Source organism: Oryza glaberrima, chromosome 3, assembly GCF_000147395.1.
Source record: "Oryza glaberrima chromosome 3, OglaRS2, whole genome shotgun sequence".
NCBI lineage: Eukaryota > Viridiplantae > Streptophyta > Magnoliopsida > Poales > Poaceae > Oryza > Oryza glaberrima.
This window is the reverse complement of record NC_068328.1, coordinates 10621131-10635659: the sequence shown is the minus strand read 5'-3', so window position 1 is coordinate 10635659 and position 14529 is coordinate 10621131. Positions and strand designations below refer to the sequence as shown.

At 44.8% G+C, this 14529-nt stretch overlaps 1 protein-coding gene across 1 annotated transcript; it reads left to right on the top strand.

Annotated features, from left to right (window-relative positions):
- Positions 1 to 611: 611 nt before the first annotated feature.
- LOC127768693 (cysteine-rich repeat secretory protein 55-like) lies at positions 612 to 3146 on the top strand. The gene is made up of 2 exons (XM_052294321.1): positions 612 to 973; positions 2690 to 3146. Exons 1-2 carry the CDS (start codon positions 612 to 614, stop codon positions 3144 to 3146), a joined length of 819 nt encoding a protein of 272 aa, XP_052150281.1.
- The last annotated feature ends 11383 nt before the right edge of the window (positions 3147 to 14529 follow it).

Below are 14529 nucleotides of genomic sequence, written 5' to 3'. Positions count from 1 at the left end.
GAAACCTCTTATCAATGAAAAAATTCAAGTGGGGAATCTCTCCTATCCGGTGATTATCCAAAAAAGATAAGTGATCACTATCAATTTTCTTCCCTCATGTTACCAAACAAATCCGGAATTTCTCTTTCTACACAACTGTTTGCGTCAACATATAGATTTACGGTCAATAATTCTATGCAGCAAGCAACCAGCCACCACCAGCAGCATCAGCAGCTAGCAAGTTCGCGATATTCGCAAGCCTGCCAGATAATCGTGCCCACGCTGCCGGCGAATGGACATGCATCCCTTGTGGCAAATTCGGCGTGCAGTGGATATGGATTTGCCCACAATCTCTGAATGCAACCACCTGAACAGTCAAATAAGGTCTGCAAGCAAGAACAAAGATTCTTTGCGGCCGGCGAACGACTTTCGACGGCCCGGCGAGAAATAAAAGAACAAGGATTTTGATACTACGCTCCTGTTTTGGCTAGCTGTTTCCCCTGCAAGCACATCTCTCCTTCCCCATCCACTCATCTTTATAAGCTCCAACCAGCGAACCGAAGACACAACACGCATCTAACATCTGTACAGCTACTCGTACTAGCTAATAACTTGTCTGTGTAATTGGCGCTATGGCGTTAAGCAGGAGAACGCGCCATTGCCTGGTATTACTACTTGTCTCCTTGGCATTGCTCCCACTGGGCATGGCTACGGATCCCATTGGCGGCTACTGCTCGGAGTCGGGGACGAGCGACGCTGAAATTAACGGCAAGACGAGGCGGCGCAGCATCAACTCCGTCGTCTCCGACCTCGTCGCCAAGGCGGCCTCCAACGGTGGCTTTGCCACGTCCTCCGCCGGCAAGGGCAACAACGTCTTCTACGGCCTCGCGCAGTGCCGCGGCGACGTCTCCGCCAGCGACTGCAAGGCATGCCTCGTCGAAGCTGCCAATTACACCCTCTCCTTCTGCCACTATGCATCGGACTCCAGGATGTGGTATGCAGCTACGCTAGCTACGGTCCAGTGCGTCAATATTCGACAGATTTTATTCCACTTCAGATACAAATTTTACATCAGTTTTCATCAACATGTTTTTTAAACGGTTGAATGATATATTTTATGAAAATCTTTTCTATATAAAAAGTTGCTTGAAATATTAAATAAATTAACCATGTGTCAATTGGTTTCGTTATTTTTCATGCCCTAACATTTGGCCGGTTCACTTTGATACCATTTTCAACCTTACCAAAATTTGATAAAGTTGACAAAAAGTGGCTACATTTAGGGCTTGTTTGGTTCTTTACCCTACCAATTCATTGGTAGTGCCAAAGTCTAGGCAAATTTTGGCACTACTAAAATATAGGTAGGGCCAATTATTTAGCTAACATTTGGATTGCTATCAATTTAGAGCCAAATTCCTATAGCATAGTGAAGAAACTTCTAGACTATGACCAAATATTTTAGGGGCACTACCAAATATTTGGTCTCAATCCAAACTAACACACAAACTATTCAATTTGCCAATAAATTGGTAAGGTATGTTTTTGGCATTAAACCAAAACGGCCCCTAGTTTGTTGCCAAATTTTGATAACTATATAAAAAATCCTGCCAAAATTTTTGTGACTTGGTATTGTAAAAATTTGGTAAGGTTTTTTTCATTAAAGTAAACATACCCGTTATCTTCATCTTCATTAAAAACAAATGGTGCCTGGCTGCGTTCTTGGTTAGACATTTTACGTTCAATTGGCTGTTGGGTAGGCTTTTCGATTCCACGTCAAATAAAATAAAAACATTAGCACATACTTAATCGAGTATTCATGATTGCTAACTGAAAAATGTTATTTAATTTACAAGTAGCCGTTCCAAGTTACCGTTTAAAACTCAGCCTTTTGCCGTAGGCTTTAATATGGTACTGTATCTTTGTCCCGTGAATAATTTACTTCCTTCGTTTCACAATGTAAAACTTTATAACATTGACTATATTTATTTAGATGTTAATAAATCTAGACATATGCATATATATATATGTGGACAATGCTAGAAAGTCTTACACTGTGAAACGGAGAAAGTATATATATACTGATTCAAGTTTGCTCTTTTACTCCCTCCGTACTATGGTAGCTTGTTGCCTTTACGTGATGAGAAAACTATATGTATGTTCCTTTTAGTGACTTGGTTTGATCAAATTGCACTAAAAATTTTGCTTCTTTTAATCTATACCTTCTATCTATATATATATATATATATATATATATATATATATATATATATATATATATATATAGATATATATATATATATATATATATATATATATATATATATATATATATATATATATATATATATATATATATTTTTGGTACCCACTAGCAAATATTACAAGCTAACACTTAATATAGAGGTATTCCACAGCATCGCCTATTAACCAGTACTATTCTAGAGTATAATATTGTAGTGTTTAACATGCAAATATGTCAAATCATCTTTCTCACATCATTTTCACAATATTTCAATATTCATTATTTATATAATGTTTAACATATATTCATCTATGCGTTTCGCAGCAAAGCACTTGGTATCACCTAGTTTAAATATAAGAAGGCCGATAAGATTTTCTTTTAAAAACTACGATTATGCACGACTGTTTTTTTTATGACAAGAACTTATATCATGTGTTGTGTGTGACGTACATACATATGTAATTTCAGGTATGACTACTGCTTCATGCGGTACAAGAACGCCAACTTTATTGGACAGGTGGACACGAGGGTGGACGCCAGCGTAAGAATTAGGAAAGAAGAAAACATGGACAACCCTAAGACGTTCCAAAAGGCGGTGGCGAAGACGATGGACAAGGCGATAGCGCAGGCGGTGGCGACCGCGGGGAGTGCCGCATTGGGAAGGGTGAAGAAAAAATACATGACGTTTGTGAACATCTACGGGCTGTCGCAGTGCACGCGGGATCTAGCACCGCTGGCATGTGCCCAATGCCTGTCGACGGCGGTGTCCAACTTCGGCGACATTTGCAACGCCGCGGAGGGATGTCAGATCGAATACAACACCTGTTGGGTGCGCTACGAGATTTACCCCTTCTATTTTCCGCTCAAGACTGACGGGCGAGCCACTACTGACATGACGAAGTACACCAAGGTCGTTGTGCACTGATAATTAAGTTTACAACTAGTTATGTAAAGGATTATGTTGTAACGCGTAGCAATATACATATAATTAATTTGTGGGTGAGATCTTATATGACCTCTTTGCCACGATTTGAAATGGTTCTAGAGTTACGTAAAAGAAAGTTCTAGAGGACGAGGTCTCTTATAATTCTTTGATTTTTCTTGCACATTGTCTACCTCCCGTGTTTGAGTGTCTCCTCTTCTAAGACCCCAACAACTACTACACATCGATGTCTTGCTAACTTCATGGGTTTTTGTTCAACAAAAAACAAAAACCTCATGGGTTTTAACTGTGACTCTGAGGCCGTGGATATTCGACCTGCCCGTTAGTAAAACCGTGCTCTGGGCCCAAACATACAGGCTTCACACCTGTGAGCCAGCTTGTCATCCCGAATCGCCGTGAGACGGTGAGAGTGAGAGGGGGAATAAGATCACTTTGACTCCCTTAACTGACCATCGAATCTAAATCGTATCCCTCAACTGCAATATCAGAAATCTTGACCTCCGAACTTGCAAAACCAGTGCAATTTGACTCCCCTAGTGGTTTAGGGCGGTTTCACTGCCGTGGCGCACACGTGGTAGTGTTGACCTGGTCTTTGTTCCACGTGGCATTGACATGACGCTTATATGGCATTAAAATAAAAAAATATATGCGGACCCATTTGTCATTCACACAAAAATAAAATTGTGGGACCCACAGACATGTGGGTCCGACATGTCATCTTCTCTCTCACTACCCTTCTTCCTCATCTCTCCCTTATTTCTCTCTCTCTCTCTCTCTCTCTCCCCTTGACATGAGTCGGCGACAGCGGCGAGCGGGTGCCGGAGTGGTGGCAGCGGTGGGCGGTGGACCTCGGGCGACGAGTGCGGGAGCAGCTCCTCCCTGAAATGGGCGGTGGACCTCAGGCGACGTGCGACAGAATGCGTCGGGGGAGATGGGAGAACGCTCCTTGTCCCAGTTCTGTGTCGTGGGCAGTGAGTTGGGTGGCGGCCGCAGCGTCGACGGCAAGGTGGGCGGTGGCCGCGGTGGAAAGGGAGCGATAGCTCGCTGTTAACAGTGAAATTTGGTAATCGGCAAAGACGTCATCGGCTTAGAATCATTATCGGCTGCAACATCTCGGAATCAGCCGATGGGAGTTATCAAGTCGCCAATAGTCGGATTCCTGCTATATTCGGTTAAGGAAATCAATCTACTAAAGGAAGCTTATCCCGAAGTGACCGAGTTTAAAGAGGATGCGGCATGGCAGTTTATCTATTAATTAGGAATAGTTTGTTAGTTTCCTTTTATCTTTAGGAAAGTGTGTTTAATGTCTGATAAGGACTTTATCTTTTCTTTTTTAGTTTCTTTCTTGTCCGACAAGGACTTGTATCAACCCATGGGTATAAATATGTACACCCGGGGTCTATGTAATCTATCTCTATGATCAATACAATTCGGCGCCCAGTGGGACTTGGCACCCGACGCGGGGCTGCATCGTCTTCGATCTCCGGCGAAGGGATAAGTCAAATGTTCCGTCGGTCCAGGCAATTGTATTGTCTACGTTGGCGTCGTTCAAGGCTGCATCAGTACATTCGACCTCTTGGATTACTCTGCTTTGGATAATATATTTGCCTACCTATTTATCATATGTCTCTGTTAATCTAGTCTTAGCATATCAATTTAGCTCTATCGACTGCTTCTCGTTTTAGGGTTTCTGCCGGTATCGGCTAAATCGCGTTGCTAGATTAGATTAGCTTAGACATCTACCACCCTGAAAACTCAGTCAACGGCTTGATTGTCTAGATATTATGTTTCTTTTCATACTTAGTGCCGCATCAGTTAAGTTTGATCTACTAAGTCGTGCTTAGAACCATAATCTCTAGCCTGCTTCTTGATTGCCAATAAGGGTTTCATCGGGGTTTCAGCCGGTGAGTTATCTAGACGTTGCATCGGCTCATAAGGATTGCATATACATATAAGTTGGATTTAGCCGATGACAACAAAGGCTTCACTGTTTAATCTAATCTTGTGGATTTCATGACATCGGACCTCCAGCCGATGTGTGCTTTGACCTTCGAATCGATGCTTATTTATCATATCATTATTTGCTGATTGGTTTATACTGGACTATATTATTGTTATATTTTATTATCGGTAACCGATTGCCTTTATATCATTATCTACATTGGACGTATAGCCGATTGCTTAAACCCTATCGCTATCGGCTGGTATCGGCATCGGCTATTATCGGCATCGGCTGGAACTACTCCATCGGCTTGTCAGCTGATCGGCTGTTTTGATCTACTATTTGCATATCTTGTCAGTTGCAGGATCAAACTGATTGGCACGCCCGCATCTCAACAACCTTTGGACCTGCACTGGAGCTAAGCAGATCTCCCAGGCTAGTGTGTTCGATTTTTTGGTCAACACTCCCGCGCCCCAACGCGCGGCGGCGGACTGGCCTCGAGCGCTCTGGCGTCGACCTGACCATGATGCGTAGCGACGGCTGGAGCTCCTCCTCCTCCTCCGACACGGGCCCCCTCCCCAACCACGTCCGTCGTGAGACCACCCCCTTCTTCCTCTTGGACTTGCCGCCGGCCGCGCCCGCGGCGACCTCGCGAAGGCTGAGGAAGTTGGCGGCAGGAGCAGGGGGCTCGGTGGCCGCTAGGGCGGCGGCGTTCTCGCGCTCCTCCTCCTCCTCCTCCTCGGTGCACTCGGTGTCCTCCGCCGTGCACATTCCTTCGTGCCACCGCTCCCTGCTCGCTCCCTCCCCGCCGCGGCCGCCCCACGCCATCGTCGCTGGAATCATCCTGCTCGTCGCTGTTGTGCCCTCGCCGCCACGCCCTTGCTGAGCGCCGCCACCGCCGAACCCGAATCCCTGCTACTGCAGCAGCGGAGGCGGCAGAGGCGACGCGAAGACTGTCGGCTGCCGCTCCGTCCATCGCCCACCGTCGCCGCCACCGATCCGGACGCCACTCCCCACGCACGAAGAGAAAGAGGGAGAGATAGAGAAGGGAGGAGGAAGAAGGGATAAGAGAGGGTGGCATGTGGGACCCACATGTCAGTGGGTTCCACAATTTTTTTTGGTGTGAATGACAAATGGGTCCCGCATATATATTTTTTATTTTAATGCCACATAAGCACCACGTCAATGCCACGTGGAACAAAGACCAGGTCAACACTGCCACGTGTGCGTCATGTCAGCGAAACCGCCCTCCAAAACCACCAAGAAAGTTAAATTGCACTGGCTTTGCAAGTTCGGGAGTCAAGATTACTGATATTGCGGTTGAGGGATACGATTTAGATTCGGTGGTCAGTTGAGGGAGTCAAAGTGATCTTGTTCCAGTGAAAGGGAAATCACATGGGCCGCTCACCGTGTGATGATCTCATCAGGATAAGGCCCAGGATAAGTTACTCGGAATGCTCGTCTTGAATGCAATATATTGAGAGGCTATGGAAGTGAATTTTTGTCCCTCGAGGGAACATCTTCTCCTTTTATATATGTCGTTAAAAAAGTTATAAAAAATAAAAAAAATTATTAAGATAGATCAATATATGATATATCTTGCCGCAAACATGCGAGTTAAAATTCGACTTATACAATTCGAAACAAAAATAACAAATTTGACCGTGAATTACGCATTCAATTCATAGTCAAATTTGTTTTTTTTTTGTATTTGTATAAGTTGAATTTGAATTTTCATGTTTGTGAAGTGACATATCATATATTGATATATCGTACTAATTTTGTTAAAACTTTTTATGACTTTTTAAGTGACACGTGGGGATATCCCGATTTGAGTTTTCCAGGAGGCCATGCAGAATCGCAGATACACATATAAAAAGAAGGAAACAATGAAAACGCACAGACATGGTTAAAAATGCATAATAAATGAATCAAACAACAACAATAACAATAATAAATAATAAATAAATAACACAATTTTTCATACTAGGAAATCTGGTATACGGATGAATTGGACTGTAATATATATATATATATATATATATATATATATATATATATATATATATATATATATATATATATATATATATATATATATACATATATATATATACATATATACATATATATATACATATATACATATATATATATACATATATATACATATATATACATATATATATATATATATGTATGTATGTATAGGATCAGGATGTTTTCCTGCCGACCGGCCGGTTGATCGACCCATGCATGGACAGAACTGATCACCACACGCATATACTCTGTCCTGCGTGTAAACCAGCTAGCATGAATGTCATATGCACATGCGCGCGCGCGCGACGCCGCGACGCCCGATCACTCCTCGGAGAGCTTCTCGAGCAGCATCCGCATGAGCTTCACCTGCACCTGCAGGTCCTCGATGTGGCTCGCCGCGTCCTGGAACAGCTCGCCGAGCCCGCACGGCTCGCGGCGGCAGGGCACCAGCCTCCTCAGCTCCCGAACCTGCTTCACCAGCCTAGGGTCCTCCACCACGCCGCCCCTCTCGCTCCCACCGGCCATGGACCGTGCCGCCGCCGCCGCCGCCTTGCCGCTATGCCGACCTTTCATCCTCCGATCCTCCTCCTCCTCCTGATCGGCTCTGCTCACAGCTTCTTCAGTTCTTCTCTTCTCTCTCGCCCAGCAGCGAGCTAACGAAGCAGGAGCGCAGCAGCCAGCGAGGACGGGAGAGGCCGGCCGCATCACTCTTGCGCAGTAGCAATGAGTGCGCGCATATATAGCCGCAATCTTTGTTTGGATATATGCACGGATTGATACGATAGAACGTGCAGGCGTTAGCTGATCGATCGATCGATCGATGATGATGATGATCAATCATGGCGTTGCCGGTGCGCCTCCATATGCGCATGTCCGTGGCCGTCACCGCGAACCACCTACAAAAGGATACGAGCGCGGCTTATTCTAATGGCGCCGTTGCTGCGGTTGGCCAGACACCCGCCGATTCTAATAGTGATCCTAGCTAGGCAAGCAACGTTCTACTACTAGTATATTGCTTCGCGACGCACACACTCGATCTCTCCATCGATCGATCCGTCGGCCGCGCCCGGCGCCTTCGCAGAAACTAAGCAGCTCAGCTGGCCGGACGGACGACGGACGGCTGGCTTGCACTTGCGTGTCACTATGCTGCATGCATATGCATGCATCCGCTTGGTGTAGCTAGGCTTGTAGCGTAGTGTATAGCTAGGTAGCCACCAGTTTTAATTCATTCGCTCGGCGTTGCAACGAGAGGGGAGGTCTCTGCACATGCACCCACATGATTCGGGCTATGCGCGCCACGCCGGGCCAACAAACCGAACACACACCAACTCAGGCATATGAATGCAAGGCATTCATTCATGCATGGTGCGTCAATCGCTCGCCTTTGTGCCTAACTAGCGAAGCGAGTGATCCGTACGTGGCGCCCGTTCGTCGCTGGGAACACCCTGGATTATTCGCCCGCCTACTGCACCTTTCTGTTCCTTGCACCGATCGCGAGTATATTTTAGCACGTTAGGAAGGAAGGCTTGGGATGGGCTCCTAATCAGGTAGCCCTCATGACACCGTCATTCCAGCTCAGTCTGCGTGTACTGATCATGTAGTGCAGTTTTAGAGCGAGCTAGCTAGGTCTCTTCTTGTTGCAACGAGAGAAAGAGAGAGGGAGGTGGTTTATATTAGCTGGCCAATTAACTTTGCTGTGCATTATTGGACGACGTCTGTGCTCACCTTCCGGCAAACTCTAAACATACTGCTAATATAAGTGAAGTTTCGAAGTCATCATGTTATGTTCGGAAAAGGCAACCGGTTGTTGAGTTGATCATAATAATTTGGGCCCTGATTTTTAGCTGATTCTCAACTGACCAAAGGCCATCCAGAAGCATCGGAAGGGCAGACATTAGTATTTCGCATTCCGAATGCAAGAGGATAAAGAAAACACTACTTCATTTGGTGCCGGTTGAGAAACCTCCATATATAGATGTCAGATATCCCAACAGGCGCCATGGAGGTAGTATTGATGAGGATGATTTTAAGGTGCTGGTTTAAGAACCGATACCTTTGAGTTATACGGTTTGCAAATAAAAAAAAGCCAGCTCGGCTCAATTCGAGCCGAACCGACGCTTCAAAGCAAAAAAAATAAATCAAAAAATCTAACAAAAAAAATACAAGACACATAAAAGAATCAACATTTCATAGATCACATAATCAAATATTCACATCAGAGAATCAACAAGTTTGTGGAGGAAGATAACAAAATCAAATATTCACATAAAGAATCAACAAATTTGCGGCGGAGGAGCCCCAGCGGTCCGCCGAGGCAACGTCACGGGGTAGCAGGAGCGCCTTGAGGAGCAGTGGCGACGAGCGAGGCGAGGACGGCGACGGCCCCGTATGGCCGGTCCTGGGGTTTTGGGGCCCTAGGACAAAAACTTATATAGAGGCCCTTATATATATATATATACATAACTAATATATGTATATTTATATAGTCTTATAAACACACAACATTCGATGTGATAAAATTATCTATATATAACATTTTAAAAAAAGAAATAAATAGCAGTACCGAGCTGAGAAGATGACCGGCGAACGATCGACACGAGCGTGGCTACTGGTGAGCCGTGATTCTCCGACTTGCTGTTTCCGTTTGCGAGACACCGAGAAGTCGAGAAGTCACCGAGAGCGCAGGAGCAGCGAGCGGCATGATGTGATCAAGGCGACATGGCGAGTGGCGTGATGTGATCGAGGCGAAGCGACTGGAGTCAGATGAAGAGATCGAGGCGAAGCGACTGGAGTCAGATGAAGATCGCTTCGGCTTTGCTAAAATAGGCCTGACGATGGACTAAAATTCATTTTCTGTATTACACTATTCAGTTGTCTAGCTTAATATAGACCTATGACCCATGGACTAGAATTATACAATACGTAGTATATATACTATATGTGTATAGGGGCCCCCTAGATTTTGGGGGCCTTGGGCGGCCGCACGGCCTGAGCCCCCTCCCCCCAAGGGCCGGCCCTGTGGCCCCGTGACGCAAGAGGCATGGTTGACGGTGACGAGCGCCGGCACTCCTCCTGCTCCCTCACACGACAAGGACGACGGCGCCGCGTTGGCTCGGCCACATCGGCATTGTGCTTTCCCTTGTGAGGGCGCTGCAGCGTCGACGTGCAGCGAGGGGGGGCGAGGATGGCAATGGCGCCGTGGCGCAGGAGGTGTGGTTGACGGCGACGGACGCCGGCACTCTCCCGCTCCCCCACCCAATGAGGAAAACATCGCCGTGGGGTGCCCCTACGTCGGCTCAACCCCGTCGGCGCGGCGCTTCCCCTTGCGGCTCCGTTGGCCCTGGAGGCAGAAGGGAGGAGGCGGCATGGTGAATTACGACTATTGATTTGGGGAGGAGAAGAGACGAGAAGGGAGGAGAGGTGAGGGAGGTGGTGGCTTGGGAAAGAGGAAGGAAAGGGAGAGGAGCACGGGCTGGACGAGAAAGGAAAAGAAGGAAGAAAAGAGAATAAGAAGAAAGCGAAGAGACTGAGGAGACAAGGACAGGAGGACGGGAGATAGGTATCTGTTGTATTAAAAACCAGCACTTTTACCTTGTATAAAGGTGTCATTTTTTAATAGAAATTGACACCTTTCTTTGGCAGAAAAGATAGGTGCCGATACCATTTAAAAACCGACACCTATTTATAAAAAAGGTGTCGATTTTTGCCACTGGCACCCTTGCGAGTGTGCGTGCGTGTGGGAAAAACATTATAAATGTCGGTTTAGCTATTCCAACCCTATAGTGCCGTCTCCTTTATGGCTTTCTTAGTCGTCAAATGACATATGAACATTATATATACATAACTGTTAACCTTAAATGAAGAACACATTAAGGTGGATTTATGTCGAATCCTCTACCATTTTAATCCATGTTATGATTTATATTACCCTTCTTCTTCGATCCAGCTCCAACGAGATGACGATGTCTCCGACGAGATGGCGACGGTCCGATCAGTTTGAGTTTGTGGTTAGGGTTAGGATGAGAGGGATTGCGAAAGAGGAAAGAATATTGTTGGCCTTAATTAGAGGGATGTCCATCAGAGATGGTGGCGTGGTAGTGGGAGGGGCGCGCGATACCAAAGCCATGGGAGATGGATGCCAACGATGGGCTAGGTAGGCAACGGGATGAGGGATGTCGTTCGGTGCGGATACCAATCTTCAAAGGAACAAATTATTCATTGATGTCACTCGAATTACAGAACTTCTAGTTATGTACCTAATACAGAAGAACATTCAGTTTAATTGGTATTTACCGGGTATTTTTGCTTAAGCCGAATTTGAGTTCACAGCTGAGCGTGGTGTTGCGCCACGCATTCTCTTCTAGTGTGCTCTATGCCTCTAGTTAACATGTAAGCTTATAAGTTTCACCGCGTTAGCTAGTACTAGGCTTTTGTTTGTCAAGCTTGTATTAGAGAGACATACTCATGGTGTATGTAATAATGTGTGACAACGAAACGGGCATATGTAGACAGAAAGGCTTTGCCCAATGAAATTATTGGTAAGGAGCTTTAAATCACTAGAGAAGTATGGTTCAATTTTCAGTAGCATCGGAAAAAAAATCCAAAAAGGAACTCCCATCATACAGCACATCGGCTTTGCAAGAAAGCCAATGGACGAAACAAATTAAAGTCTGACAATTAACATCTCCGATTGAAAGATATATTGCAAATTCTTTGCTGGATAATACTCCATATAAGAATGTTTTCTAAGGGTCAGCGTTATACGGTATTCCCAAATTACGCTTCTGTTCAATGTATCATATTTTTTTTTCTAGCTATAGTATACATTATCCTTGTACTACGAGAGATGGCTCTTTGTGCTTCCCTACAAGAAACCAGTGATCAAGTGGCTTATGATTATGCTCCAATGATGCCCCCTTGCATGTACATACGCGTGCGAACTTGACAATGTCTACGTAAACAAACAGCTGCAGAGTTATATAATACCTAGATTCTCATTGCTAGGATAAGGATGTGGGTGGGTGATCATCTCGTTGCAACGAAAATATAGTTTAGTTAGTATAAGAGCTCAAAGAGGCAGCATCTGTAGAACAAGCTAGGTGTGCCGCCTTTGCATCATGATCCCACGTGCATCCAATAGCAGCAAAACCGTAATAAACGGCACTGGAGTGACCCGCACGTATCTTCTTCCAGCGCAAGCCGTTTAAGCGAGGAGACAGGGGGCATTAGGCCGGCCTAACCATCATGAACACTCCATCATATTATTGAAGAGATCAATTAGAGACACTCTTAGCACAAGCCTAACTTGTGTACTAGTTTCTGTTTACTCTGTTTTGCAGATCTTGCTTTTCTTCTCTAAAGTCTGGGGGGAAACTATTGTAAACTCTCGAGAAGATGATATCTCGTTATTTATATGTCACTTAAATAGTTCTAAAATAATTTAAAAAATAAGATAGATAAATTAATATGTGGTATGTCACTCCACAAACATTAAACATTTAAGTGCGAATATATGTCAACTAGCTATAATTTAATTTGTTTTCTACAGCTCGTAAAGTTAAATTTTAGGTTGTACGTTCGTTAAAGGATATATCACATGTTAATACATCTTATCATTATTTTTTTTATTTTTTTCATAATTATATTTTTATAACATGTAAACAATAAGAAAATATTTTCTCGAGAGTTTAAAAACCACTCTCGAAATCTAAAGTACGTAATCTCGGAAGTTCTGTAACGTTTTTTTCCCTATTCATGCGACTACTCTGAGCTCACGAGAGTACGAAGCTGAGGCCATTGGATGCGGTAGGAAGCTATCTTTAATAGGGTTAACTGAATCCATGTCATTCAAAATTACCATATAAGAAAAATGTTACTACTATTCGTGATATTAGTTACATGTCACGGAATTTTTTGAAATTAAAACCGCATCATCGCTGTCACATTTTATGTCATTATATAGACCAAAATGCTTCTGTATGTGGGACCTACATGTCAGTTTTATCTTCTTCCTCCACCCTTCCCTCTTATCTCTTTCCAGTTATCCCTCGGTGGTCAAAGAATGTGGCGGTGGGTGGGCCATGGGTGTGTGGCACGGGTGGCTAGAGAGCGAGGCAATGGTGACCTTGTTGGCGAGGGAAGTAGAGGTCGTCGAAATTTGCTCTATGGATGAAGCCGTCGTGCGAGCTCCCCGAGGGCAAGTAGGAACTTTGAGATGTCGATGGTGTTGCACATGGAAGTAGCCGGACGAGCGACACGCAATTGACGCTAATCTCCCCTCTCTTTTCTCACTCAGGAGGAGATGCATGAGCTTCTCATCCTTACTGTCAAGAGGTCGCCAGTAGAGGTGATGGGCAGCGTGAGCATATCCAACGATAAAGAAAGGGGTGGAGGGGATGGGCGATGGCTGCAGGTGGTCGGCGCCTGAAAGAGCATAGATGTAACCTAGAGGGGGGTATGCTTTCCTGAAAAATACACAAAATAATCGTAGCAGTCAAATTAAATAGGGCCAGGAACCTCCTGGTAAAGAACACATGAACTTACGGGTAGTTATATACTGCCCGGAACTTCTGGTGTTCTTGGCTTAGGAATTTCCGGGTACACCGAAACTTAGAAAAACGACTTGAAGATTAAATTATTTTCTAATCATATTCAATCACATGGATGCATAGAGGAATAAAAGAAGAGAAAAACACAGGCACAAACACAGATCAAGCACAGGAGAGACAAGACCGACTTTTTCCCAAAGTCCGGATCTCACCGATCCTACTCTCCGTTGAGGAACTCCGAAGAGCTGGGTCTCGATTAACCCCTTGCCTCACTTGTGCAAAGATCCCAGAAGAAGTCTACAGCCTTCAAACCAACACCCCTAGGTCATTCTCTATAATTGAGTGATAACCAAGATCCATCTTAAACTCCTTCTAGAGAAGACCACAAGTGAGGCTTGCTCTACTAGGACAACCTCTAATCTCAGCACAATTTCCTTAATCACTTACCTCTTTTACTTGTAGAGGTGTGGAATAAATTCACAAACTTTCCTGGGACATCCACAATTGCAAAGGAAGGTCGCGGGCGACACCTAACCGCCTAGGAGAGGATCTCCAAGAGTAATAAGGCCAAAGTGACAGCCCACGAGGTACCCAAAGTGCTCACACCTTCCTAACCTTCAATCCTTCTCCAAATCACTCCAACACCCTCATCAACGCTCTCAATCTCACTATAATGGCTCAAGATTTGGGTGGAGGAAGCAAAGGGATCTTGGGAGAGGCTAGAAACAGCTAGGAGGTGAAAGAACAAAAGTGAAATGGCCAAAGAGTGAGCGGGAGATGAAATCCATATATATATAACGGGTAGGTGACGCCATCTAGCCGTTACTCACATTTT

What these genes read in the sequence shown, in the direction of transcription:
- LOC127768693 (XM_052294321.1), top strand. Translation starts at nt 612, where the DNA reads ATGGCGTTAAGCAGGAGAACGCGCCATTGCCTGGTATTACTACTTGTC. An exon ending in GCATCGGACTCCAGGATGTG is followed by an intron (nt 974 to 2,689) that starts GTATGCAGCTAC and finishes ATGTAATTTCAG; the next exon opens with GTATGACTACTGCTTCATGC.